At 45.5% G+C, this 27,604-nt stretch overlaps 2 protein-coding genes across 2 annotated transcripts in view; both read left to right on the plus strand.

Moving 5' to 3' along the window:
• itga11b (integrin, alpha 11b) overlaps positions 1-6,718 on the plus strand; it is a gene marked incomplete at its 5' end in the record, with an annotated part of 17,178 nt that extends 10,460 nt beyond the window's left edge. The window contains 3 exons of the mRNA XM_079684541.1: positions 387-482; positions 967-1,080; positions 5,409-6,718. Coding sequence (XP_079540667.1) covers positions 387-482; positions 967-1,080; positions 5,409-5,489 — 291 coding nt within the window. The 3' untranslated portion in view covers positions 5,490-6,718. The remainder of the gene's footprint in view (positions 1-386; positions 483-966; positions 1,081-5,408) is intronic.
• Positions 6,719-7,288: 570 nt separating this feature from the next.
• On the plus strand, positions 7,289-26,812 carry LOC307040804 (NLR family CARD domain-containing protein 3-like). Its single transcript, XM_079683914.1, has 9 exons — positions 7,289-7,422; positions 10,596-10,689; positions 10,774-10,900; positions 10,996-11,275; positions 12,371-14,147; positions 14,230-14,403; positions 14,551-14,724; positions 22,735-22,781; positions 25,675-26,812. The coding sequence occupies exons 2-9, from the start codon at positions 10,610-10,612 to the stop codon at positions 26,223-26,225; spliced, it is 3,210 nt and encodes a 1,069-aa protein (XP_079540040.1). The 5' UTR covers positions 7,289-7,422; positions 10,596-10,609; the 3' UTR covers positions 26,226-26,812.
• The last annotated feature ends 792 nt before the right edge of the window (positions 26,813-27,604 follow it).

A 27,604-nucleotide genomic window follows, 5' to 3' on the forward strand; every position in this document is an offset into this window, starting at 1 on the left:
AGTAAAAGTAGTCATTGTGCAGATTGGTCCATTTCAGAATAATATATATGATATGTTTTATAATGATTGATCATGAAAGTGTTCTCAAAGCTGCTAAAGGTGCAGCTAGTCTGAATGACTTTGTATACTGCAGGGTAGCTGGTGGATTTACTCCAGGTGGAACTAAAGTCTGATTTAACACTTGATTAGATTTCACATCATTCATCCACATCTGTGAAGTAACTAAAGATATTAAATACATGTAGTGGAGTAGAAGTACACCATGTACCTCTGAACTGTAGTGGAGTAGAAGTAAACAATAGCTTAATATGTAAATACAACATTGTAGTTAAGTACATGAGTAAATGTACTTTGTTACTTCCCACCTCTGGTTTATTTGATTGCAGGTGAGCTTCCGGTCTCTGGAGGTTTTGACGTCCGCCTCCGTCCAGCTGGAAGCTTCCAGCCCGATGTTCCTGCAGGAGGAGAGACCGCTCCGACAGGTACACACTCCTGGGATTCATATATATATATTAGAGTGCTGAGATCTGTGTATTTATAACTCCAAATGACAGCTCAGACTGCCTGTCAAAGGTCTCCCTTTTCACTTTGATATATTAGTATTGATAGCAGCAGATAGTAGTTTTGAGCCTCTGCTGCCCCCTGCTGTCAAGCTTTATTATTACAGTAATGATAGGTGCACTAAGATAAGATAAGAAGTACTTTATTGATCCCAAAGTGTTTGCATTGCAGCAGCATAAAAAGAAATGGCACTGTACAATAGAGAAATTAAAAGACTATAAATAAACAATCCAAAACGTAAACATCTCAAAAAGATATAAAATAGCACTCCAAAACATTACATGTTGCAATAGCAATACAGTAACAAAATATAAAGCAGTGTTATGTGTGTGTGTGTGTGTGTGTGTGTGTGTGTGTGTGTGTGTGTGTGTGTGTGTGTGTGTGTGTGTGTGTGTGTGTGTGTAGATCATTGTGGAGCTGAGGAAGGACGAGGATCACATTGTCTCCGTGTGGATCGTGGTGGGCAGCTCAGTGGGGGGGCTGCTGCTGCTGGGACTCCTGGTGCTGGGACTGTGGAAGGTGCACACACATACACATGTTCCTGTATATGCACCAACGTGAGGTCCATACAACTTCATGTGGGAAGTGGGGACTATCGATACTAAGGTCGCATTCACACCTGTAGTCCGCTTCTCTGGTGCGCACCAGACGACGGTTTGTCACATTGCTTAATTTAATCAAACGGACTACTTTGAGCGTGTAATTCATACCTTTGTTTTACGCGTCCAGATTACTGTAATGCCCTTTATGCCGGCCTAAACAAGACCTTGCTGGCACGCCTGCAGCTGGTACAAAACGCTGCGGCTCGGCTGCTTACAGCAATACGCAAGCATGAGCACATCACACCTAATCTGGCTCCCCTCCACTGGCTTCCTGTCCATTTTAGAGTTCATTTAAAGATTTTATTGTTTGTTTTTAAATCGCTTAACCTGTTAAGCCCAAGAGACCCCGGTACCGGCGCCCTCCTGCGAGAGGGGTCGGCCTGCAGGCCTGCACTCTCAGGACTGTTCCGGTGCAGGCTCCACTCTCAGGACAGGAAGTGACGATTCTGACGAACACGTTTTTTCCCCGCCCCACGAAAGACTCGTTTGATGGAAGTTTTCAAATCACAATGGAGACTCATCACGGAGGCGATGAGTCCGCTCCCCATGCACTTTGACCCCCCCAGCCTGGTTCTCGTAAAAGCTGGCTTAGCCATTTTTCACTCAAATGACACCATGGAGGAATGTAACGGGAGTTGACAGGGGACTCTGCCCGCCTCACGAGGGCCTATTTTTGGACGCTTTTTTTCACTTTTCCCCGGTTTTATTATTTTATTTATTTTTGGCTATTTCACCCGGTTTCTACCGGGACACTGCCCCGTCTCGGGTGTCCCCCCACGGCCTGTGTCCAGCCCCCCCCACTCATCCATATATTAACGGATTTTGACAATTTTTGTTGCATTTCTCTCCTCTCCTCTCACTGACCGAATGGCAAACGCGACCCACTGTCGGAGGGCCTCCGCGCCGGCCCGGCCTAGTATAGGCCTATGTGTGCTGCTTTGGGGTGGGGGACTTCCCCCACTCTGCGTGTCTCTTCCTTCCCGGGCCGGCCGATATGAAGCGTGACCAAGACGCACCGTCTGACTCAGGGGTTCCACGGGTCCCGCGGAGGTGGGGAGGTTCCCAGCTGGAACCTCCCCACCTCCGCCGCGGTGCACCCTGCAAACACTGTTGTTTCTCGAACCCTCCACTGTTGTCTAGCGGGTGTAACTAAAATACAAGATGTCGTATTTATTTATATAAATATATATATATATATATATATATATATATATATATATATATATATATATATATATATATATATGTATATATATATAGATAATAAGTGTCAGTGTGATTTTTTGTTGTATTAGCGTGCTTTTCCTGTTCGGAAAGTGGCGCTGCGGCTGTACTGATAGTAACTACAATACAAGGTGTCCGTATATATATATAATTAAGCAATAGCTCACGACAGGCCGTGATATATGCTCATTATATCACAGCTAAGGGGCGTGGTTCAAACCCCTTAGCTGTGATATAATGAGCATATATCACGGCCTGAAGTGAGCTATTGCTTTTATAAAACGGTTACCAAGTGTGGCAATATGAAAGAAAAATACACATTCTAATTTAAATAGTTTTTATTAGTAAATAATGATGTTCAAAATAAAATAGTCCCTCCGTTGCCTTCTGCACAAAACATAGTGCAAGGTGGTTGCTATGCAACAACACTAACAGCTAGCGAACATACAGTATTAGATAGAGAGCGTTGATCCATTATTTGGCTGTTTATTTACATTATTGTGTATGTTGCTGTTTATTGTGCATCCACTGAAAACCTGTCCAGCATCAGTAGCATGGCTTACGTGGTCACTTGTATAGGTTGAGGTTGTTCTAGGCTGTTGCTTGGCGTGGAAAGAATATTGCTCCACTTTCTCCGGTCCCCGAGATTGGGCTTACAGTAGCTCTGGAGAGAGCTTTCGCACCTGTGGCCACTAACGGTCATCATTTCTCTGCTTTGTTTCAAGACCCGCATCAGAAAGCTTTTGAATGTTGGTACTCTTCCAGTTGGTCTACCTGCTCTTCACGTAGCTCTGCATGTCGTAGTTTAGGTGCTTTTTTTTTTCTGGAGATAGGAACTGCTCAATCCACTCCTCAATACTATAGTAAGACCCCCCCGGAGGTCGAAGTTAATCTTAAATGTTTCCATTTTATGCTTTGTACGTTTGTTTCGTAAGGGAAGAAATTTAAATATATTTATAAAACTGACAAGTCAAATCAAGCAATCTGATTGGTCGATAGCGTTTTTGCGGACCTCTTTGATTACAGATTTGAAAACATCGTTGCTTGCTTTAAAAGTAGCACAATTCATTATGTTAAAGCTTGGAAAGTATCTAGATATCCCTGCCCTAATGCCAAAGGAACTGCACACTGAATATGTTTTGCCGTTTGATGTCTATGTCTGGACCGCTGCGTCAAAAAGGAGGGCTTCTGCCCCGTTACTTCTCCGCTGCTTTCTTGTTCCAGTATCCAGGCAGTTTGCTTTTCAGCCCAACGGTATACTGTTTTTCTCAGACGCGGAGGGATACTGACTTGTTGTGAAAAGTAACTTACAATTCTACCCGTGGTATACGCTCAGTATATCACGGCTAAGAACCAATCAGATTGCTTGATTTGACTTGTCCATTTTATAAATATATATATATATACATATGTATGTATATATATATATATACATATGTATGTATATATAATAAGTGTCACGATACGATTTTATTTTGTATTTGCATGCATTTCCTGTTTGGAAAGTGGTGCTGTACTGATAGTGGCGATTTTATTTTGGAATTCTTAGCGTGCACTTCCTGTCCTGAGAGTGGAGGTGTCCTGAGACTGCTGCCTGCAGGCAGGCTCCCATGCCTCCTGCAACATCTTGCAGGATACTGTGTCTGAGGGCATGTTCATTTAATAGACTATGAATGTTTTATATCCATGTAACGGGAAGAAACTCATCTAACTGATCTTTTTTTTTTTAAATATAGCCTAGCTTATGTGTATGACCCTATAGGCTACTGTATGTTAACCACAGCCTAGATTACACATAGTTGTATCTTTAATATCGGGGGAGCTGCCACTTTTATGTAGTTGATGGAGTATTTTTACTTTACACGACACTGTTCAACACTTCATTCTGCTTTACTCTTTCGCTAACGATTTTGAAGATATCCGCGTTCTTGTGACTCGTAAATACTACGCTTCCTATGTTTTGGTGCGGACTGCGTTCACACCAGCGATGAACCGCTCCAGAGTTCACTAGCAAGCGGTCAGAGACCACCTGTTTTAAGCGGACCAGAGTCCGGTTGTTTAGTTCACTTCAGAGGTCTCTGACTGTGTTCACACCGACCCAAACGATCCGCATCAAGCGGCTAAACGCACCAGGGTTCGATACAACCGGACTAAACACGGCTGGTGTGAACGCGACCTTAGATACAAATACATTTTGCATTACTTAACTGGGTGGCTGAGGCTCCAGTTACCACCACAGCTACTTCAAATAAACCAAATAAAACCATATTTTTAAGGCGAGTAAGGACCTCTTTAGGGGGGCGCTGTTCATATCAAAATAAACTGAGTGGCTACCCTCCCCTTCAGCTCACAATTATTCCCAGCTGCAATATATATTAAATTAAAGACAATTAATGAGAGTTTTAGATTAATATAGAAGCATAATACCAACCAAGTATCAATTTGTGTTAGAAACAAACACCAAAAGTGTTAATTAGGCTACTATTTGCTTATTATGCTTTTCGTGAGGAGTTTGAATTACCTCCACAACTTCCTTCCTTTTTTGTCTCTTGTTTTATTTAATTGTGCAGACAAACACAATAAGGGGTCAGCAATGTAAGACATAAAGTACTGTACTTCACATAATACACTGTTTTCACAATATCTTTTTACCGGCACTCATACATGTCAATATATTTAATATGGATATATGACCCAAATATGTATCTATGTTCATTTTAATTCATTTCTTATTTTTTAAAGTTACTTAACTGTATATCATTTGAATTGTATCTTTAATTTATTAATCTCTAATCTGTGTGAATCTGTCCTGTTTTTCATTCTCACCCTGTTGCTGTTTAAACTTCTGAATTTCCCCACAGGGATTAATAAAGGTCAATCTTATTTTATCTTAATAATAAAGACTGACATTTATTACTCATGTTGGAAATCATTTAAGTGTAAACAAAAGACCTGCAGTCTATAAGTGTAATGTTGTCCTTCATGCAGTTTGATGTTTAACTTCTTCTGTTTTCCTCTCAGCTCGGCTTCTTCAACAGACGCCGGAGACAGGAAGAGGAGGAGCAGCCGTCGACCAATGGGAAGGCAGCAGAGGAGCTGTGATGTCACAGTTCTTCAACTCATAAAGTCACATATTTAAAACACGTTGTGCTTCTGAGAGGTCAAACTGTGAGCTGCAGAGACACAAAGTCCACTGTTTGGAGACGTAGCTTCCTGGTGTGAGTCCTCAGAGGTGTTGGACTACATTCGGACACTATTTAGTTTCTTAGAAAAGGTTTAGTGTGTCCAAATACAGAGTTTGTCATACACAGTGTGCCAAAATACCAGGATGTTATACTGCATCATCCGGCATGCTTTTCTGACCCACAATCCTTTGCACAGCAGGTAAACAGATGGACTTCTAGACATCGTTTGTAAAGGCAGCTGCCATATGTATGAAAATGATCCCCTGAAGGCATCACGAGACTCTACCTGTGATTTAAAGTGGGTTCTGAAAGCAGAAGATTAAACTAAATATAAAAACCTGCAGTATTTTCCACTAAAAAGTAATAAATAGTGAGGAAAATGAATACAAAATGTAAAAGAGAAAACACAAGACTACCTAAGATGGCTGTTTTTTTTATTTCACACTAATGGACATTGTAAATGCATCTTACAAACACATGTTTATTATTTCCACATTTATATCTGAGGCACTTTTGTTGTATAAAGTCAAACTTGAATTTTTGCGTGTAAATATGTGTGAGTTAAAAAGGATGGTGGCATTATCGTTGTTGTTGTTTCTGCATAGATTTTGTACTGATGTCGTGTTAATATTTGAATAGAGACTATAAAATACTACGATATTATGACGGCTTCATTTCCAGATGTTTTTTAATTAATTTAAAAGTCTTTTTTATGTCTGACTTGTTTATTTCCTGCAGATTTGGTTCAGATAACGACTGACTTTCACTTTAAGTTGTGAGTTTAGTGTTTTTGACCCTAAACGTAACTCCTTTCCGTCACAAAACAACATGTTTTTTTATTCTCTAGTTATTCTTTTGGATGTTTTCCGTCAGACTAGTGGAACGGAAACATCCAAAATCACATTCAGGATTTTTTTTACCAACTTTGTCTGCTTGTGTCTGCAGATTTCTCCTAAATTCAACAAAGGTAAGCACTACATAACGCCTCATTAGCATATTTAAACATAACATGTCAGACAAGTACCAGCTTTATTATGATTGAAACAACATTAGTTTGGAGCTAAGATATAGAGGAGAAACCTGCAACTAACATTTAAACAAAGGCAACAGATAAGTTGTTGGATATTAAATTACAAATAAACCTTCTTTTGAGTTTGAGTCATTATTTTGTATGACACACAAACACACACACACACACACACACACACACACACACACACACACACACACACACACACACACACACACACACACACACACACACACACACTGAGGGCCACATGGTGCAGTTTTCAGAAGAAAAGGATTATGCCACCAGCAGAACATTTAATAAAACATGAACTAAAAGCTGATTTTAAGATAATAACTTTCTGTCCGGATCAAACTCATTCTCTCTCCTCGTTGCTGTTTCAGTAAAACAACTAAAAAAACAGTGAACAGTTTTTTTTCACAATAAAAAACATTTCAAATCATGAGTAATGCGGGCGAGTCTGTTGACTTCTCTATAGAAACTCTCTCTCTCTTTCTCTGACTCACTCTCTCTCTCGTTCGCTCACACACCTAATAATTTCATTGTCATAATTACACTGTAGCTATGTAAACATGACAATAAAAGCCTTGAACCTTGAACCTGAGACTTGATCTTTGTCTACGAGTTCCTCCTGAGTGGAAAACTACTGCAGCACTTCAACCCCCGCCCCCCCCAAAACACACACACACCATTCTCTCTGCAGCTGAGGGTGGAAATTACAGTCAGGGTTCAGTAAAAAGCAAAGATAACGCCAGGCAGAACCAGGACTGAGGAGGACGAGATCAGCAGTGTTTCTGTGGACCTGAAGGGAGCTCAGCAGGTGAGAATCCTCCCACAGGAGTAGTGGTGACTCGTCATTACGGGCACAGCCCCACCTAGTGTCAGCAGAAAGTAATTACAAATAATTCCAAAAATATGAAAAAAAAAAAATTCTTTTAAGATCATGTTTAGTCATCTGTCTGTGCATTGCTGTTTTAGTCTGCGTTCTTCTAATTAGTGTCTACAGCAGGGGTGGGCAAACTTTTTGTCTCGGGGGGCCACCATGAGTTTTAAAATGTAACAGACGGGCCGGGCCGTAGCAGATCGGTGAACAAATATTTAGCTGTCCACTCCTCATTATACACTCAGTCACTTTTCTCAGCGCTACTGCTTGTTACAACTTGCATTCACTGTACTGTACTAACCGTGAACTGTTATTGCTGAGGTTAACCTTGACCCCCTCCAATGTAAGACGTATTTGGTTCTCAGATCTTGCGAGTTGCCGATTCCAGCAAAGGTAATTTGTGTCTAGAGTGCGCCATCTAGTGGGATCAACTGAAATGTCGGGTATTGCAGGAAAAAGGCAAAATTAATGCGGTCTTTACTATAATTTGGACAATTTTGTACCAATATTCGGCGGGCCGGATTAAAAAACCCAACGGGCCGTATATGGCCCATGCCTGGTCTACAGTGTACCTATTGAGCCGTTTTGAGCGATGTGGGGCAAACCCCTCTCTCTCGCCGTCAAATGGCGCTTTTACACTGCCGGGCCTTTTACACTGCAGGGCCTCGCTCGGCTTAGTAGGTATGGCTAGGCCTCGTTAGGCCTTGTTAGGCCAGGCTCACTTTATGCTGCGTTTCCATTACAGTTTAGTAGCTGGGGCAGTAACTATAGTAACGCAGTGTAGGCGGAGCCGTGACGTCTTCTTCAAAGCGAACTACAGAAAACCAACATCAGCCATTAGCTGTTAGTCCTCAGAGCTCACAGCTCCTCATATCTGTTCAGAAACTAGACAAAAGTTAAACAAACCACATACTGTCTGTGTCATGGAGAATACAGTCGCTGCTTTATTTATGTCTGTAGGCCGTTGTTCTGAGTGTGGACGGTCGGAGCATATGCTGCGTTAGCTTAGCCAAATCTCCATTAGAAAACACACATTTTAAAAGGTTCTTCGCCTGCCGTCTGTCTGCAGACTGGTCAAAGCATTAATTCATGGTTTTTACTAACCGGTATCAGTATGTTGTTACTTCGGCATCATTTTGAAACATGTATTACAATTAAATCACGGTAAAATAGGTTCATTTTCTTGTAGTTGTAGCCCCCTTGCCAGCGATTCTCTCACTAGTTTAGCATAATCAGCCCGGTTGTTGGCCCAGAAAGAACCTCGATTTTTTCGAGCCAGAAAAACTCATGGGAGCCTGGCTGCAGACCTCCAGTGTCAGGACAGTTCCGGTGCAGACCTCCAGTCTCAGGACACCTCCACTCTCAGGACAGGAAGTGCACGCTAAGAATTTCCAAAAATGAAATCGCCACTATCAGTACAGTGCCACTTTCAGAACAGGAAATGCACGCAAATACAAAATAAAATCGTACTGATACTTATTATATACATAATGTATATATAGATATATATAAAAATAGGGACACCTTGTATTGTTTACTCTCAGTACAGCACCACTTTCCAAACAGGAAATCGCACTGACACTTATTATCGAGAGAAACAACCGTGTTTGCTCGGTGATGAGTCTCCATTGTGATTTGAAAACTTCCATCAGACGAGTCCTTCGGTTGGCGGGAAAAAAAACGTGTTCGTCAGAATCGTCACTTCCTGTACTGACACTGGAGGTGTCCCGAGACTGGAGGTCTGCACCGGAACTGTCCTGACACTGGAGGTCTGCAGCCAGGCCCCTCTCGAAAAACTGTGAAAAAGTACCCGCTAGCTGGAACTACACCTAGTGGAAACGCAACCAAAAACGGGCCGGGCACGGCACGCTTGAACCGCGCTACACGCTGTAATGGAAATGCGCCAAAAGTGAACGTGTACAGTGAAAACTACACTGCGTCTTTTTCTATTCAATGTTTGCGGCAAAAAAATGATCACCAGTGGGGCAAAGTGCTGGCAACCCCACCAAACGTCATCTTATAATTCAGAGCTGATTGGCTGAAAGTACGTGTGCCGTGAAAAGTGTAGTTGTGAAGAGGGGACGAGAGAGAGAGCAGCGTATAGCGATTACACTCAGTGACACGGAAAGAAAATGAATGAAGTTGACCATCTACTTCAGCTTTGGTAAGTTCAGTTTATGTCTTATCTGTCATTGCTCTGCTGGATCGATTGATATTGTGACACGGTATTGTTAACATGGCCCACCAGTGCAGAAATACCCGGATGTTGAAAAGCAAGCCTCTATCACGACTTTTGGTTCACTATAACAGACTTTTTTGTGGAGAATACGAATATTTTTTCAGTTCTTGTCAAGCAAATGTATATGTACTACGTATGTTACTAAAGAGGTTTTAGATTGGCCAGTGTCCATGTGAAGTTATCGTCATCTCTCAGTCCCATTGATGGCGATGGGGGCGTGTCCCTCTCCCTGCTGCTTCCTGTAATCCACAATCAGCTCCTTGGTTTTGCTGACGTTGAGATGGAGGTTGTTATCCTGGCACCAAGATGTCAGGGTTTCGATCTCTTCTCTGTATGCCGTCTCCTTTCCGTCTGTGATCTGGCCGATGACGGTCGTGTCGTCAGTAAACTTCACGATGGTGTTGGACCTGTGTGTGGCCACGCAGTCGTGAGTGAACAGGGAGTAGAGGAGAGGGCTGAGCACGCAGCCTTGAGGGGCTCCGGTGTTGAGGATCAGGGTGGAGGATATAATGTTTCCCACCCGTAATGCCTGGGGTCTGCCCGTCAGGAAGTTCAGGATCCAGTCACAGAGGGCGCTGTCGAGCCCGAGGTCTCTGAGCTTGAAGACCAGCTAGGAGGGCACAATGGTGTTGAAACTGTAGTAAATTAATTTTTCTTTCAATTAACAAAGTTAACCACATATTTAAAACTGAAACATTTGGAGACTTCTGGGTGTGCTGTAAGAACTCTTGACAATCACAAAAACATATTTAGGAGTCAACAAACTGAATTTCTGTGTGGGCCTGGGGCTGTGGGACATCTGAGAGGAGGGGTACTATTGTGTCCTGTGATGTTCTTGTTGTGATGAGCATGTTGTTGTGTTTGTGTGAAGGTGGAGGCTCTGCTATGGATCAGTGTGAGGACAGAGAGGAGGGAGCCCCCCCCTCTCTGTGTGGGGAACATGACAGCCAGACCAAAGCTCAGAGGTGAGATCTCCAACTGTCCATGACTCTTCTCCATGTCTCAGCTCAGCACTCATTATTCACTCAAAGCTCTGTGTTGTGTTTCAGCCCAGAGGACACACCACACTCTGCTGGACCTGGACCTGGACCTGGACCTGGACCTGGACCTGGACCTGGACCTGGACCTGGACCTGGACCTGGACCTGGACTTGGACCTGAACCTGGACCTGGAGTGGTAGGTTATTTGCCTTAAAATAAGTAGTATTGTTGCTGAAAAAGGAAGAAATCGGTTTTTTTCATGAACCTTTGTTATCTTTTGGATCTCTGCAGGGAGAAAATATGGCGACACTGAAAAATATCCTCTTCAGAACTTTAGAACATTTGGGGAAAGTGGACTTTGAAGAATTCAAGTGGCACCTGCAGCAGGAGGTCCTAGGATTTGAAGGAATCCCAAAGAGTCGACTAGAGGATGCATGTCGGACGCAAACTGTGGACCATATGTTTCTGAACTACTGCATTAACACTATTAAAGTGACCAGAAACGTTTTGAAGGAGATGAATCAGAATCTCCTGGAGGAGGAATTATCAAAAATCCCATCAGAACCGACAGGTAGGTCATTAGTTTAAAAATGGTTTTACACACAGGGAACCTGAGGTCAGGTAAATCACAATGATAACATGAATTGGATGTGTCCTCCTGATATACCACACAGAGAAACACCACCTGTACATGGTGTCAGGATTTAGGTACCCCCATGGCCCTGAAAGCTCAGTGGTCAGGGTCAATAGGTTCTGGCAGGGTCACTTTTTAGATCAGCTACTTAGAAAAAAAGCAAGACAGGCCGACAAGGGTCTCATCCTGCAGCCAGGCACCGGGGTCTACATACCACTGGGTCTAAGGGTCCAATCAATGCCAGTTGGGTTGTAGGTGAAGGAGAGGAAGATGGTATACAAACTTCAAACAACCGTCACCTCTCTGCTGGGGACGGATCTGGTGTCGGTGTGGGAGGTGGAGCAGGACCAACTAGACAAAGTAGGGCTCACCTCTACACATTGAACCGGCTCTGGAAAGAAACTCCTGGATAGGGATTAGACTCTCTGCTTTTCCAGAGTTACCCAGGTGACCTTTGAGGTTCACTGAGATGAAAGCTGTCACTGTTCTCTCTGCCGACGCATCGACCAACAGTTCAGAGTAACATGCTCTCTTGCAGTCTCTAGGTCAGGGCACCAGCTGGGGATACATTCAGTAGTTAGGCTGGGGCTCCCCATTCGCAAGGAGGGGTCAATAGAGTTTTCCATCCACCCTGTCTTATGGACGAAGGGAAAGATTATTACTGTGACCCCAGGGCGTCTTGTTGATAGTAGGCTATTGCAGGACCACGCAGTATTGGGACAATTACTAAGAGCAATCCACTTCCTGTATAACTGGAGTGAGAGCTGTGTCCACATCCTCAGAGGTCGATCTGCCAGGGTCGTGCCTCGTCTTCCAGCAGCAGGAATAAGAGTCGTTCAGGTCAACACTATGGTTCTCTGGGGAACCGAGATTGTTCATTCTGGTTTCTAAAAATCTTTTTTTCAAAGAAACATTTTTGGAATGCAACAAGATACGGCTTCTTGATCAAAAGAAAATAGTCTACTGTCTTGTCAGAAATTTGTAAAATTATGAACAAAACTTTTAATTCTGATTTTATTTTTCGTCATTCAGAGATTCTTACTCAGTGCCAAGGGGAGCTCAAATTCAACCTGAAGAAAAAAATTGAGAAAATCCTGGAAAAGGTTCATTCAAGACCTCTAAATGAAATCTACACGGAGATCCACATCACCATGGGAGAAACTACAGCTGAAGAACATGAGGTCAGACAGATTGAAACAGCATCCAGGAAACCAGACAGACCAGAAACAACCATCAGACAAGAAGACCTCTTTAAAGCCTCCCCTGGAAGAGATGCACCAATCAGAGTGATGACAAAGGGCGTGGCTGGCATTGGGAAAACAGTCTTAACACAGAAGTTCACTCTGGACTGGGCTGAAGGCAAAGCCAACCAGGACATCCAGTTCATATTTCCATTACCTTTCAGAGAGCTGAATAGGCTGAAGAAAAAGTTCAGCTTGGTGGAACTTGTTCATCACTTCTTCTCTGAAACCAGAGACGCAGGAATCTGCAGGTTTGATCAGTTCCCGGTTGTGTTCATCTTTGACGGTCTGGATGAGTGTCGACTTCCTCTGGACTTCCTCAACACTGAGGTCCTGACTGATGTCACAGAGTCCACCTCAGTGGATGTGCTGCTGACCAACCTCATCAGGGGGAAGCTGCTTCCCTCTGCTCGCCTCTGGATAACCACACGACCTGCAGCAGCCAATCAGATCCCTCCTGAGTGTGTGGACATGGTGACAGAGGTCCGAGGGTTCACTGACCCACAGAAGGAGGAGTACTTCAGGAAGAGTTTCAGAGATCAGGAGCAGGCCAGCACCATCATCTCCCACATCAAGACCTCACGAAGCCTCCACATCATGTGCCACATCCCAGTCTTCTGCTGGATCTCTGCTTCAGTTCTGGAGAAAGTGTTGAAAACCAGAGAGGGGGGAGAGCTGCCCAAGACCTTGACTGAGATGTACATCCACTTCCTGGTGGTTCAGTCCAAAGTGAGGAACGTCAAGTATGATGGAAAAAGTGAGAGACATCCACACTGGAGTCCAGAGAGCAGGGAGATGATGGAGGCTCTGGGGAAACTGGCTTTTGAGCAGCTGCAGAAAGGCAACCTGATCTTCTATGATCACGACCTGACAGAGTGTGGCATCGATATCAGAGCAGCCTCAGTGTACTCAGGAGTGTTCACACAGGTCTTTAGAGAGGAGAGCGGACTGTACGAGGACCCAGTGTTCTGCTTCGTCCATCTGAGCGTTCAGGAGTTTCTGGCTGCTCTTCATGTCCATCTGACCTTCATCACCTCTGGAGTCAACCTGCTGGCAGAAGAACCAACAACCTCCTGGCTGCCTAAAGTCTTCAGACCTCAGCCCACACTAACACATCTCTACCAGAGTGCGGTGGACCAGGCCTTACAGAGTCCAAACGGACACCTGGACTTGCTCCTTCGCTTCCTCCTGGGTCTTTCACTGCAGACCAATCAGAAACTCCTACATGGCCTGCTGACAGAAACAGGAAGTAGCTCAGAGACCAACCAGAAAACAGTTGAGTACATCAAGAAGAAGATAAATGAGAACCCGTCTCCAGAGAGAAGCATCAACCTGTTCCACTGTCTGAATGAACTGAATGATCGTTCTCTAGTGGAGCAGATCCAACAGTACCTGAGGTCAGGAAGTCTCTTCACAGATAAACTGTCTCCTGCTCAGTGGTCAGCTCTGGTCTTCATCTTACTTTCATCAGGAAAAGATCTGGACGTCTTTGACCTGAAGAAATACTGTGCTTCAGAGGAGGCTCTTCTGAGGCTGCTGCCAGTGGTCAAAGCCTCCAGGAAAGCTCTGTAAGTGGAGAAACAAACAACATTGATCAGTTTAAAACATGATAAATAAAATGAATTGTGTTCATTGCTAATCCTTCCCCAGGCTGAGTGTCTGTAACCTGTCAGAGAGAAGCTGTGCAGCTCTGTCCTCAGTCCTCAGCTCCCAGTCCTCTAGTCTGAGAGAGCTGGACCTGAGTAACAACGACCTGCAGGATTCAGGAGTGAAGCTGCTGTCTGCTGGACTGGAGAGTCCACACTGTGAACTGGAGACTCTCAGGTCAGCATTCTGCATTTTATTTTCAAGCAGTTTAACTTTTAATTATTTTTATTCAGCTTCTGGTTCATGTTGATGAAGATGGTCGACCTCTGTAAAATGTTCCTGCTGCTTTTAAAGCACTGACTTTACTGTATTCCCTGGTTTCAGTCTCTCAGGCTGTATGGTCACAGAGGAAGGCTGTGTTTCTCTGGCTTCAGCTCTGAGCTCCAACCCCTCTCATCTGAGAGAGCTGGACCTGAGCTACAATCATCCAGGAGACTCAGGAGAGAAGCTGCTCTCTGCTGGACTGGAGGATCCACTCTGGAGACTGGAGACACTCAGGTATGGACAGACAGACTGAAGGCGCCTCTAATATCTCAAATGTCATGTTCTTCCTCTCATTTATGACACAGTTATTGAAATTATATTTATTTGAGTTTTTACACTCTCATTGACGGCTGAGTCCACTCTACTCTATAACAGACGCAAGGGATCAACAGCGGTTCAGTTTGGATATTTCTGACTGCGTTCGGCTAACGGCTAACAGAGCTACACTCACAGCAGGACTCAGATTCTCTGTTCAGAGGTTACAGGCTTACAACACAATCTGCCAGTTATGTGTTATAATTGTATCTTGATTATTTACTAGCCTGCTTTGGTCGATGATCAGCACGTTACCTAGTCACTGATGGAAAACCAAAATGTACTTTTTGTGATTCTTTATTACGTAACTGATGATCGTCACGTCCAGGTACGCATCGTTTTTCCCCCTCATAATGCCCTCATGAACATCACATTCATGTTGATATCAGCAGGAGGAGAGCTGGTAAACTAAGCCGTTAGCTGTCAGCCGTTAGCCGTTAGCCGTTGGCCTAACAGCTAAGCAGGTATTTGTTAGCAGTTGGCTGTTAACAGTTAGCCATTAGCAGTTAGCTGTAAGCTGTTGAATACGTACGGGATGCCTCGCTGCACATTATCCCGCTTATTACACGGCTACATGATAAACAAACTAACTACTTGACTCCTGATTTGAATTGAGATTATTTTTATTTAATTGAAAATGATGGTCATGGTTCCGGTGACGTCACCGTACCGAATGGCAGCCTAGTCTTGTCAGGATTTGAGTTTCATGTGTTAAGTTTTGGGTTTATGTTGCTGTTCTGTGTTCCCTGTCTCATGTTTTCCTCCTTGTTTCTTGTCTGGTCCTACTTCCTGTGTTTGCCTTCCTGTCGTTAGTTTCCCTGGTGTGTCTGATTGTCTCATTGTGTTCACCTGTTGCCCTTGTGTTTCTCCCTCCTTTACCCGGCAGTTTATTGTCCCGGGATTACCCCTCTCTGTATTTAGTCTTGTCTTTCCCTGTGTTCCCCTGTCGGTTCATTGTTTGTCTTTCCCTTCATGTCACGCTCCATGTTTGTCCTTGAAGTTTTGATCCTGGATTATTTACTCGTGCTCCCTTGTTTTGGTAATGTTAAGTTTGTCTTTGTTTTCTTTTGTCATCGGCTTTTTTTTGTAAATGAAAGCTCGCTTTTTGTTAATACTGCATTTGGGTCCTACCTTTTCCGCGATCCTTTCCCGAATCCTGACAGAATGAACCGACAAGCTTTGGACTCAGCAGATTCAGTTGTTTTGTTTCTACAGGCGGAACGTCTTGGGTACTCTCTGGAGTACATTTTTTATACCTGGTATGACGCCTCATCTAGACGGGGTAGAGTGGCTGCTTTGAAGGAGGCACGCCAGGAGGTTGCTCGCAAGCCCTGGCTCAGGAGTTTGTTGCCTGAGTGGCTACAACTCTTTACCAGTAGTCCTGGAAACTTTTCTCAAGCCTCTAACCTGGGTTCCTACTACTGTCCTGTTGGAGGTCCACGGAGTCTCCAAAAGGCCTCTAGGAGACGCAGGGCCAGGATTCCAGCCCGTGCCCCAGCAGCCATGGTTCCAGCCCCAGTTCTGGCCCCAGCAGCCATGGTTCCGGCCCCAGTTCCTGCCCCAGCAGCCATGTTTCTGACTCCAGTTTCGGCTCCAGTACTGGCTCCCCGGCCGACGCAAGCCCTGTGTCATGTCAGTGGTTCGGCCCACTACAGCTCCCAGTGTCCTGTCGACGTACCGGCCGACTCCAGCACCTCGTCTCCTGTCGGAGTTCCGGCCGACTCCAGCTCCCCATGTCCTGTCAGCGTACCGACCGACACAAGTCCCCTCTCGAGTCCCTTTACAAGTCCCTTCTCAAGTCCCCTCTCGAGTTTCCTCTCAAGTCCCCTCTCAAGTTCCTTGTCAGGTCCCCTCTCAAGTTCCCTCTCAAGCTCCCTCTCGAGTCCTCTCTCAAGTTCCCTCTCGAGCCCCTCTCAAGTCCCCTCTCCATTCACCTCTCGAGTTCCCCCTTGAGTCCCCTCTCAAGTTCCTTGTCAGGTCCCCTCTCAAGCTCCCTCTCGAGTCCTCTCTCAAGTTCCCTCTCGAGCCCCTCTCAAGTCCCCTCTCCATTCACCTCTCGAGTTCCCCCTTGAGTCCCCTCTCAAGCTCCCTCTCAAGTCAACCCTCGTGTTCCCTCTCAAGTCCCCTCTCAAGCCCTCTCTCGAGTCTCTTCTCGAGTCCGCTCTCCAGTTCCTTCTCAAGTCACCTTTCGAGTCCCCTCTCGAGTTCCCTCTCAAGTTCCTTCTCGAGTCCCCTCTCAAGCTCCCTCTCAAGTCAACCCTCGTGTTCCCTCTCAAGTCCCCTCTCAAGCCCTCTCTCGAGTCTCTTCTCAAGTCACCTCTCAAGTTCCCTCTCAAGTCACCTTTCGAGTCCCCTCTCGAGTTCCCTCTCAAGTTCCTTCTCGAGTCCCCCCTCAAGTCGTCTCTCAAGTTCCATCTCAAGTCCCCTCTCAAGTTCCCTCTCGAGTCCCCTCTCAAGTTCCTTCTCGGGTCTCCTCTCGAGTCTCTTCTCGAGTCCCCTCTCAAGTCACCTCTCAAGTCCCCTCTCAAGTCACCTCTCGAGTCCCCTCTCAAGTTCTCTCTCAAGTTCCTTTTCGAAACTCTTCTGGAATTCCTTCTCAAGTCCCCTCTCAAGCCCTCTCTCGAGTCTCTTCTCGAGTCCGCTCTCAAGTTCCTTCTCGAGTCCCCTCTCAAGTCACCTCTCAAGTGCCCTCTCAAGTCACCTTTCGAGTCCCCTCTCGAGTTCCCTCTCGAGTCTCTTCTCGAGTCCCCCCTCAAGTCGCCTCTCAAGTCCCCTCTCAAGTTCCTTGTCAGGTCCTCTCTCAAGTTCCCTCTCGAGTTCCTTGTCAGGTCCCCTCTCAAGTTCCCTCTCAAGCTCCCTCTCGAGTCCTCTCTCAAGTTCCCTCTCGAGTCCCCTCTCAATTCCCCTCTCCAGTCCCCTCTCAAGTTCCCTCTCAAGTCAACCCTCGTGTTCCCTCTCAAGTCCCCTCTCAAGCCCTCTCTCGAGTCTCTTCTCGAGTCCGCTCTCCAGTTCCTTCTTTTGTCCCCTCTCAAGTCAACTCTCAAGTTCCCTCTCGAGTCACCTTTCAAGTTCCTTCTCAGGTCCCTTCTCGAGTCTCTTCTAGAATCCCCTCTCAAGTCACCTCTTGAGTCCCCTCTTGAGTCACCTCTCGAGTCCCCTCTCAAGTTCCCTCTCAAGTTCCTTTTCGAGTCTCTTCTCGAGTCCCCTCTCAAGTCACCTCTCGAGTCCCCTCTCAAGTCACCTTTCGAGTCCCCTCCCAGTTCCCTCTCGAGTCTCTTCTCGAGTCCCCTCTCAAGTTCCTTCTCGAGTCCCCTCTTGAGTCACCTCTCAAGTTCCCTCTCGAGTCCCCTCTCAAGTTCCCTCTCGAGTCCTCTCTCAAGTTCCTTCTCAGGTCTCCTCTCGAGTCTCTTCTCGAGTCCCCTCTCAAGTCACCTCTCGAGTCCCATCTCGAGTCACCTCTCGAGTTCCCTCTCAAGTCCCCTCTCAAGCCCTTTCTCGAGTCCCTTATCGAGTCTCCTCTCGAGTCCCCTCTCAAGTTCCCTCTCAAGTCCCATCTCTAGTCCCCTCTCCAGTCCCAACTCAAGTCCCTACTCTATGTCCTGTCCCGTTGGGGGTCCCGCCGACCACTGTTCTGCCGGGGGTCCTGCCAACTCTATGTCCTGTCCCGTTGGGGGTCCCGCCGACTAATGTTCTGCAGGGTGTCCTGCCAACCCAATGTCCTGGTCCTTTGGGGGTTCCGTTGGGGGTCCTGCCAACTCTGTGTCCTGTTCCGTTGGGGGTCCCGCCGTCACCTGTCTCGCCAGGGGTCCTGCCAACTCCTTGTCCTGTTTCGTTGGGGGTTCCACTGAGGGTCCTGCCAACCCCATGTCCTGTTCTGTTGGGGGTCCTGCCGACTACTGTTCTGCCGGGGGTCCTGCCAACCCCATACCCTGTTTTGTTGGGGGTCCCGCCGACCCCTGCTCCGCCAGATTTCCTGCCAACACCAGATCCTGTCCTGTTGGGGGTCCCGCCGACACGTGCTACGCCGAGGGTCCTGCTGACACCAGCCCATGTTCCGTCCAGAGTCCCGTCTACGCCTGTCCCGCCAGGGGTCCCACCAGCTCCTGCTCTCGATCCCAGTGCTCCGGCGATCCAGCTGACACTGGAGGGGTTCCATTCCGGCGTACGTCGTCCTCCGGAGCTATCCCATCACCGCCTTTCTGCCCGCCCTCCGGAGCTGTCCCGTCGCCGCCTTCTTGCCCGACCTTGTGCCCGGCCCCCTGAGTTCCCAAGCCGTGATCTTCGCCCTCGAGCCTGGCCCCCTGACTCTTCCAGCCGCTGCCTTCGCCCTCATGCCCGTCCCTCTGAGTTCGCACGCTGTGGCCTTCGCCCCTTTTTGAACTCTGCTTTGCCCCTGGGCCGTCCGCCCGAGACCACCTCCATGAGCTCTGCCTTGCCCCCAGTCCATCCGCCCGAGATCCCCTCCATGAACTATGCCTTGCCTCTGGGCTGTCAATCCAGACCCGTCCTCCGGACCCCCTCCACCCACCCTTTTGGAAATGTTGGATTTTGTGTAGGGACGTCTTGAATCCGTCCCTTGAGGGGGGGGGGGGGGGGGGGGGGTTTATGTCATGATTTGAGTTTCATGTGTTAAGTTTTGTTGCCCTTGTGTTTCTCCCTCCTTTACCTGGCTGTTTCTTGTCCCGTGATTACCCATCTCTTGTCTTTCCCTTCATGTCACGCTCCACGTTTGTCCTTGAAGTTTTGATCCTGGATTATTTACTCATGCTCCCCTGTTTTGGTAATGTTAAGTTTGTCTCTTGTTTTCTTTTGTCATCGGCTTTTTTTGTAAATTAAAGCTCGCTTTTTGTTAATACTGCATTTGGGTCCTACCTTTTCCACGCACCCTGACAAGTCTAGCTTGTCCCCCGGTAAGAAATTACAAATAGTTCACGGGGCAAAGATGGGAAGAAAGGATGGACTAAAGAAAAACATTGGCTCAGAGTCTGCCAACGAAGAAAATACAACGAACAACTCGCCTGCACAGGTTGATGATGAGGAAGCTAGCGCAGAGCCACACGTGGATAGCTTAGCTAAAGTTCTGGAGGAGATACGGGACTTTCACAAAGACACAAACAACAATCAAATTAAATTAAATTTGAGCTTACCAACGTCAACGTTAAAATAGAGGAGGCAGAAATGAGAATTGAAAACATGGAAGGTGCTGAGCAAGATGATAAAGGTAATGAATCAGCAAAAAGATAAACTGACTGACGAAGAAGGAAGATCCCGACGGGAGAATATAAGGATTTAGGATGTCCCAGTGGGAGCAGGGGGGTCCTCTATGGTTGACTTTGTGAAGAGTTTACTACAAGAGGCACTTGATATCCCCCCCGCCACGGAGCTCGGCATTGAAAGAGCGCACCGGGCGCTCGTACCGAGGGCCTCCGGAGACAGGGAGGACAAGCCGCGTCAATAACTATCAAGTTTCTCAGATACTCAACTAAAGACGATATTATACGCAAGCCATTGGAATAAAGGTATCTTTGAACGGGAGACAGATAAATACCTAGATTATTATATCTATTCCAAACCCTATAGAGATCTACCAAAGTCAATTTAAGGAATGGGAAAAAACGATATCAAGATATGTATGGCAAGGTAAAAGATCCAGGGTTCGTCTCAATACTTTACAACTTGCCAAATAAGAAGGGGGATGGGGTTTACCCTCTCAGAGATTACTATTTCACAACACAGATAAGAACAATGATATGCTGGAGTAACCCAGCATATGATGCTCAATGGAAACATATAGAAGAGAAGGTGTACTCCCATACAGGCAAATATATGATGACATGTACTCTATTATAACAGATTATAAATTGGAGAATGATACTATCTTTCTCAAATGGTGTGCATATGACTCGGATTTCATGCCTAACAGATTGGACACTAGATTTAGGGACTGGGCTCTAAACGGTCTAACAGCTCTGTGCAAGCTGATGAAAGGGGGAGCATTGCTCAGTTTGGATACCCTTAAAGAGAAATACACTTTGGAGAAACAGGACTGTTATCGATATCTTCAGGTACGGCATTATGTTCATTTGAAAGTGGAAAAGGTGTCAGAGGCAAGTGTAGGTTTGATAGAAATTTTTAGGAAAGCGTATGATGCAGATGTTAACGGTAGAACCATATCATGTGTTTACCCAAAGGATTGACAAACCTTATAAAACACTCAACTACTTACATAATAAAGAAGATGGAGCAGGAAGGAGGGCTACATTTATCTGGGGAAGAATGGGTAACAATGTGGAGATATCAATGGAAATGCACCAGCTCTCAGAACTGGAGAGAATATACCTGGAAGAACCTGATAGGATATTTTATTCCGCCCTCTCAGGAGTCCCACTATGAGAGGACCCCCCCTATATGTTGGAGGAACTGTGGTGACCAGAATGCAAACCACTTCCATGTATTCTGGGACTGTCCAGGTATCAAAGACTACTGGAAGGAGATACACAACGCCTTACCAGACATTTTCAAAGACATGATACATCTAGAGATCAAGATGTTATACTTTGGGAATTTGAGAAAGAACATTCTGCTGGTTTCCGCTGAAAAGGCATTAACCAGGAAGTGGTTGTCGAAGCATAGCCCGACTCTAAAAGGATGGATGGACATCTCAATGGATATTTACAATATGGGAAAGATAACAGCATCTGTCAATCATACATTGGTCAATTTACTCCAACCTGTGAGAAGTGGACTCACTTTGTAAAGCCCTAAAGGCCTGACTTAGTTTTCACAGATCCAGAACTCAGCTGGAAAGAAATGTCTACTCCCTGATTGTTCACTGTTGTTTTATTTCTTTCTCATTTCTTTCTTTATGTCTTTCTCCTCTGTGGTTTTTGTTACGACTGGGGCACACACAAAAATGATAGAACCCAAATGCACGACTCCAGACAAAAGATGATTAAAAAAAAGTGGTGGTGATATACAAGGTAATACAAAACTCTCAAATGACTTTACAAAAAGCTAAGCTAAATTCACTGTAGCACAGAATACAACTGGCTGACAGGCAACACAAGGGTCGAAACGATCTGGCACATGGCACAGGGAAAACACCGAATAAATACAGACACAAGGGACTCTACAGGCGCAAACAATAAGGGCGGGGCAGGTAATCAGGTCAACACACTGACACGGTAGGAGTCGAACTACCTGAAATGAGATTAAGAGATGAACTGTCAGGTTTCTAGTTTTTTACGTTTGGGTTTATTTTGCTGTTCGGTTCTCCCTCTCTTGTTTTCCTCCGTGTATATTGTCTGGTCCCTCTCCCTGTGTTTTTCCCTGTCGTTAGTTTCCATGGTGTGTCTGATTGTCTGATTGTGTTCACCTGTGGCCCTTGTGTTTCTCCTCCTCTGCCCGGCTGTTTCTCGTCTCGTGATTACCCCTCCCTGTATTTAGTCTTGTCTCTTCCTGTGTTCAGTGTTGGTTCGTCTTTTGTTTGTGGACGAAGTCTCCGGTGATTGTTCTGTTTTGTCTTTATTAGTATCCGGTAGCCTTGAAATAAAGGCATTTTCAGTTTAAATCTGCATTTGGGTCCTGTCAGTAGTAAAACAGGAAATGACAAACAACAAAAAAGGGTTAGCAGACACGGACTTGAGAATATGAACTAAACAGAGAAATAATACTAACACATCTGACGAGACACAACATGTTTTGTGTCATCATGTGTATATTGCTGAACAGAACTATGAACAGATGTATGTCCTTCATGTAAAGATGCAATGTACAATATGCTGTGACAATGTTTGACACTAAATGCCAACAAAAAGTAAATAACAATCAAAAAGCTTCCTCTAAGAAAGTGAACTCTGCTCCACGAGGTACCAGCAGCTAGGACTCATGTTGGATAGAAAATCATCCTGACTGTGTTTCCTCCTCCAGGCTGGACCATGGTGGAGAGCAGAGGTTCAAACCAGGTCTGAGGAAGTGTAAGTGTGGATCAGTCAGCTTCTCTCTAGAGACAAAGATGATGGAGGTGGTATTTATTCATTAAACATGACTGGCATGCATCGCCTTTAAACGTTATACATGACACTTATATAGTGCTATTATAGAAAGGATCAGGGCCGTCCCTGACCAACTTGAGGAGGGCTCAAGAAACGTGTCCGTCCACACCAAAACGCTCGAAAATGCTGGAGATGCTGTAGTATATATGCTGGGCCTGTAAGTTGTGCTGTACTTCCGCCACAAAATACACCAAAAGCAGCGAAGAAGACCGATGACAATTATTATTATTATTACATTATATTATTATTGTTGCTGATGGTTTTGTTAGAGGAGCTGTACATTTTTGCACTAACCTCTGTATCACGGTCAGTAGCGTCTGGAGCACTAACGCAACCCTGTGATCCGCCATTGTTGTTGTTGTTGTTGGCGAAACGCATCAGCAATGACGCGGGTGACGCGGGGCTAAGCAGGAGAGGTGGGGAGAGGGGGGGTTATGGCGTCATCGTTTTCAGGAAATTATCGTATAGGGCATACACACGGAGCCGCAAGCGTTTCGTCCCCAGACCTACCCACTTTGGGAGCCGTTATCAAAGTCTATCGGATTTGGGCTCCGAATCCGCGGCTCCATTTCGGCCTCGTGTGGACGAACCGTCTATACCAGCGGTTTTCAAAGTGTGAGGCGCGCCTCCCGTGGGGGGCGCCAGAGAGCTTCAGGGGAGGTGCAGCGTGAGATATTTTTTTTACGAGGAACAGTGAAATCTAGCTAGCTAACTTCAGCTAACTTTATGCGAGCGGCAGCATGGTTAGATTTTTAGTAAAGTTACCTAAAGTGAAAGAGGAGACAGCGTCTGGCAGAAAATGTCAGCTTTGTTTTGAAATAAAAGTTGCGGCTCATCGGATATTTATGAGAGAAAGTCTCTAATGTCCGAGTGCAAGTGAATGCAGCACAAGGCGCGAGCCTTGTAACCCCTCCCCTGGCCCTGGCGCGAGCGAGGAAATGTGATTGGCGGCGATTTAATTTGAACGGGACGGTGCATTTGGACCAAAGTACACAGAAGGAATGAGTTGTTTGCGGTCTACAATGACGGAGAAGAGACTGTCCAGTTTGGCTGTACTCAGCATTGAATCAAAACGCACTAAAGCTGTTGATCTTAATACGTGTGTGAGGCGTGTTGCTGAACAACATGGTAATCGCCACATTCAGCTGTAATAGGCAACTTGATGCTCTGCTCACGGATGACTCGATGAGCATAACAAACTGTTAAGATGATGACCTTGCGTGTGTAAATATATTTTTTTCTTTGTGGGGGTCTGCCCCCAAAAAACAGTTTTAAGTCCTGAGAAAGTCAAATAAGACGGTGTGTAAAACTACACAGCCCTGCCAAAAAAAAAGTAACCACTTTGATTTAACTAGGCCAGTAGGTTAGGGCTTTCCACTGGATAATAATACCCCTGCATTACAGCAACAACAACAACAATAATAATAATAATAGCAATAATAATTGGGAGGGGGGGCGCGGCTGTTCTTATGTTCTCTGAGGGGAGGCTCACCTTCCCACACTTTGAAAAGCCCTGGTCTATACGAAAGAGAACATGAGCAGATTAAACTGATATCGTCTCCGTGTGGACGGGGCCATGGGCGCGGGAAGGGGGGTGCTGAGGGCGCTGCAGCACCCCCTAGCGGCAGGCAGCGGGTGCCCGAATGTTTTTTCTGTAGCCCCGGACAATTCTCCCCCAATAATATAATACATTAACCGTGCTTTACGTGAACCTCATCAAGACACTAGAAAGGACGGCAGGACTGTAATTTCCCGTGTTCAGTGAATGCAACAGAGGCAAGACACCAGACCAATCAGAGAGTTGGATGGAAATAAAAGTGTGCTTGTGTCATTCAAGCTCGCGGCTCTGTGTGTGTGCGGAAATAGCGCATTTAGTGTGTGAGAGAGAGAGAGAGAGAGAGAGAGAGAGAGAGAGAGAGAGAGAGAGAGAGAGAGAGAGAGAGAGAGAGAGAGAGAGAGAGAGGGAGAGAGAGAGAGGGACCGGTGCCAGCAGCAGGGACCGTGTTGTTAGCATCTGGTTAGCTAGCTGCACTAACGGACATACGGAGCTGTTTGTTCCACAACAAGCTGGAGGAGAGCTCTCCTCTCAGACTGAGAGGCTCAGGTGAGCTAAAGGACTCTCTGAGTGTTTCGATAGTTAACTTTAGTCTAAGTTATCTCAGTGGGTCTCAAACGGTTTGGTCAAAAATTATTCAAAAGATTATTTCCGCGGGACACCTTCATATGATCATTATAGTTATAAAAAAAATAAGAGAATAAAGGAAACACAGTTATGAAATACTATATGGCAGTAAAACAAGAATACAGTTTGAAAGGGGAGTGATTTGTAAAATATCCATAAAGAAAAAGAACATCTGCTTACAGTTGTGTTTCATCTGGTGTTGAGAGATGTATCCATCGATCTCTTAATGTTGCTCTCAAAGTGCACCAGATTGATGCTTTTAACTTCAATATTTAAAAAAAATCTTCCCGGGGGAGCATCCCCCCGGACCCCCCTAGAGGAGGTGAGGTCCGCTCCCCACTCGTAAAAAATAGCACTTTACCCCTGCCTATATGCCGTGAGCTGATTATCGAGCCTTCATTGTAACGGTCGCGGGTTTACTTTGTGTTTGCGTGTGGGGAGTTTTTTTGTGCGTGCTCTATAGTGCCCGTAATAGTGTTCACTGGAGTCCAGCACCTCAGCACCCCCACTCAAAATACATTCCCGCGACTCTGGACGGGGCCTTATATAGCGCTATTATATAAAGGATCACTAACAGAGAGTAAAGCCTTCAGGTGGGTCTGATGATAAACTGCTGTCTGTGTCTCTCATCAGATTCCTGTGAACTCACCCTGGACTCAAACACAGCATACAGAGAACTCAAACTGTCTGAGGACAACAGGAAGGTGACATGTGTGAGAGAGGAGGAGCCATATCCTGATCATCCAGAGAGGTTTGACTCCTACTTGCCTCAGCTGATGTGCAGAGAAGCTCTGACTGGTTGCTGTTACTGGGAGTTCGAGTGGAGAGGAGGGGTTCGTATATCAGTGACTTACAGAGGAATCAGCAGGAAAGGAAACCGAGGGGACTGTTGGTTTGGAGAGAATGATCAGTCCTGGAGTCTGAAATGCACTGGTTATGGTTACGATGTCTGTCACAATAACACATCAATACGCATCCCCTCCTCCTCCTCCTCCTCCTCCTCCTCTGGTAGAGTAGCAGTGTATCTGGATCATCCTGCTGGCTCTCTCTCCTTCTACAGAGTCTCCTCTGACACGCTGATCCACCTCCACACCATCAGAACCACATTCACTGAACCTCTCTACGCTGGGTTTTGGTTTGGGTTAGTGTCAGGTGTCTCCTCAGCGTCTCTGTGTCCTCTGTAGGAAGAGTTCACTTCCTGTCCTGGGTTTAAGGGTTGGTGTTTTAAATATGGCTCACTGAAGGCTGTTTCCTCAGAGAGTCTTTTATTCTGAAGGCTGTGTCCTCAGAGAGTCTTTTATTCTGAAGGCTGTGTCCCCAGAGAGTCTTTTATTCTGAAGGCTGTGTCCCCAGAGAGTCTTTTATTCTGAAGGCTGTGTCCTCAGAGAGTCTTTCATTGGGTGATTAATATCTCCTTATCAGTTCAGTTATAAGTTGGACAAATGAATCAAAAGTAGGTAAATGATTGTTGATTCTTGAAAATGCTTTAAGAAACACAACAGCCTTCATCTCAGCTCTCCAGAGGGTTTACTTTATTGAGATAGCAGCTCATTCCTTCAAACAGAAACTTCAGAGTGATTATAATGAGAGGAAATAGAAAGAAAGGTGGGCACACATGAATACCGTGATATATATTTGTACATATATATTGAAGTAGTACAATATATGATAAGTTTAATTTGTGGGCCATATTTCATTATACTGTCTGAATTAGCAGAGGACTGAAAAATGTTGTTCCATGTTTAATAAAATGCCGGCTATGTCAACTTCAGATCTTGTTCCTTCTATGTTTTACTCCTCATTGAAAATAACCTTTTTCATACATCATGTGATCATGTATTGAGTGTTACAGAGCAACGTTACATACACCTGAACATCAGCAGAACCCTTTAATGTGCAGAAGATCTGATTGATTTTACCTTGTGTTTTTAAAAAGTGACTCTCACCTGAAACACTCGCAATGTGGAGAGTCTGTGTTGTCCTCAGCAACATTTCTGCTGATATTTGCAGCTTTATCTATGAAGGAACATCTCCTAAATTTGTGACTTGATCTCAAGATAATTTAAGATTTTTTTGGTGTAAAGTTACTCATTTTTTCATATCTGTGTTTCATTAGAGGGTTAGTTAGCAGCATCTAGTGGACAGCTAGCAGAACTACACCCCCTCTCACACTGACCATTCACCCTGACCTGTGTTTCATTAGAGGGTCAGTTAGCAGCATCTAGTGGACAGCTAGCAGAACTACACCCCCTCTCACACTGACCATTCACCCTGATCTGTGTTTCATTAGAGGGTCAGTTAGCAGCATCTAGTGGACAGCTAGCAGAACTACACCCCCTCTCACACTGACCATTCACCCTGACCTGTGTTTCATTAGAGGGTCAGTTAGCAGCATCTAGTGGACAGCTAGCAGAACTACACCCCCTCTCACACTGACCATTCACCCTGACCTGTGTTTCATTAGAGGGTCAGTTAGCAGCATCTAGTGGACAGCTAGCAGAACTACACCCCCTCTCACACTGACCATTCACCCTGACCTGTGTTTCATAAGAGGGTCGGTTAG

This window comes from Notothenia rossii (genome assembly GCF_949606895.1).
Source record: "Notothenia rossii genome assembly, chromosome: 5".
Taxonomy (NCBI): Eukaryota; Metazoa; Chordata; class Actinopteri; order Perciformes; family Nototheniidae; genus Notothenia; species Notothenia rossii.

Coding starts and splice junctions, on each gene's coding strand:
- LOC307040804 (XM_079683914.1), top strand. CDS start 10,610: ATGGATCAGTGTGAGGACAGAGAGGAGGGAGCCCCCCCCTCTCTGTGT. Junction 14,148..14,229: donor AAAGCCTCCAGGAAAGCTCT/GTAAGTGGAGAA, acceptor ATCCTTCCCCAG/GCTGAGTGTCTGTAACCTGT. Junction 14,404..14,550: donor TGTGAACTGGAGACTCTCAG/GTCAGCATTCTG, acceptor CCCTGGTTTCAG/TCTCTCAGGCTGTATGGTCA.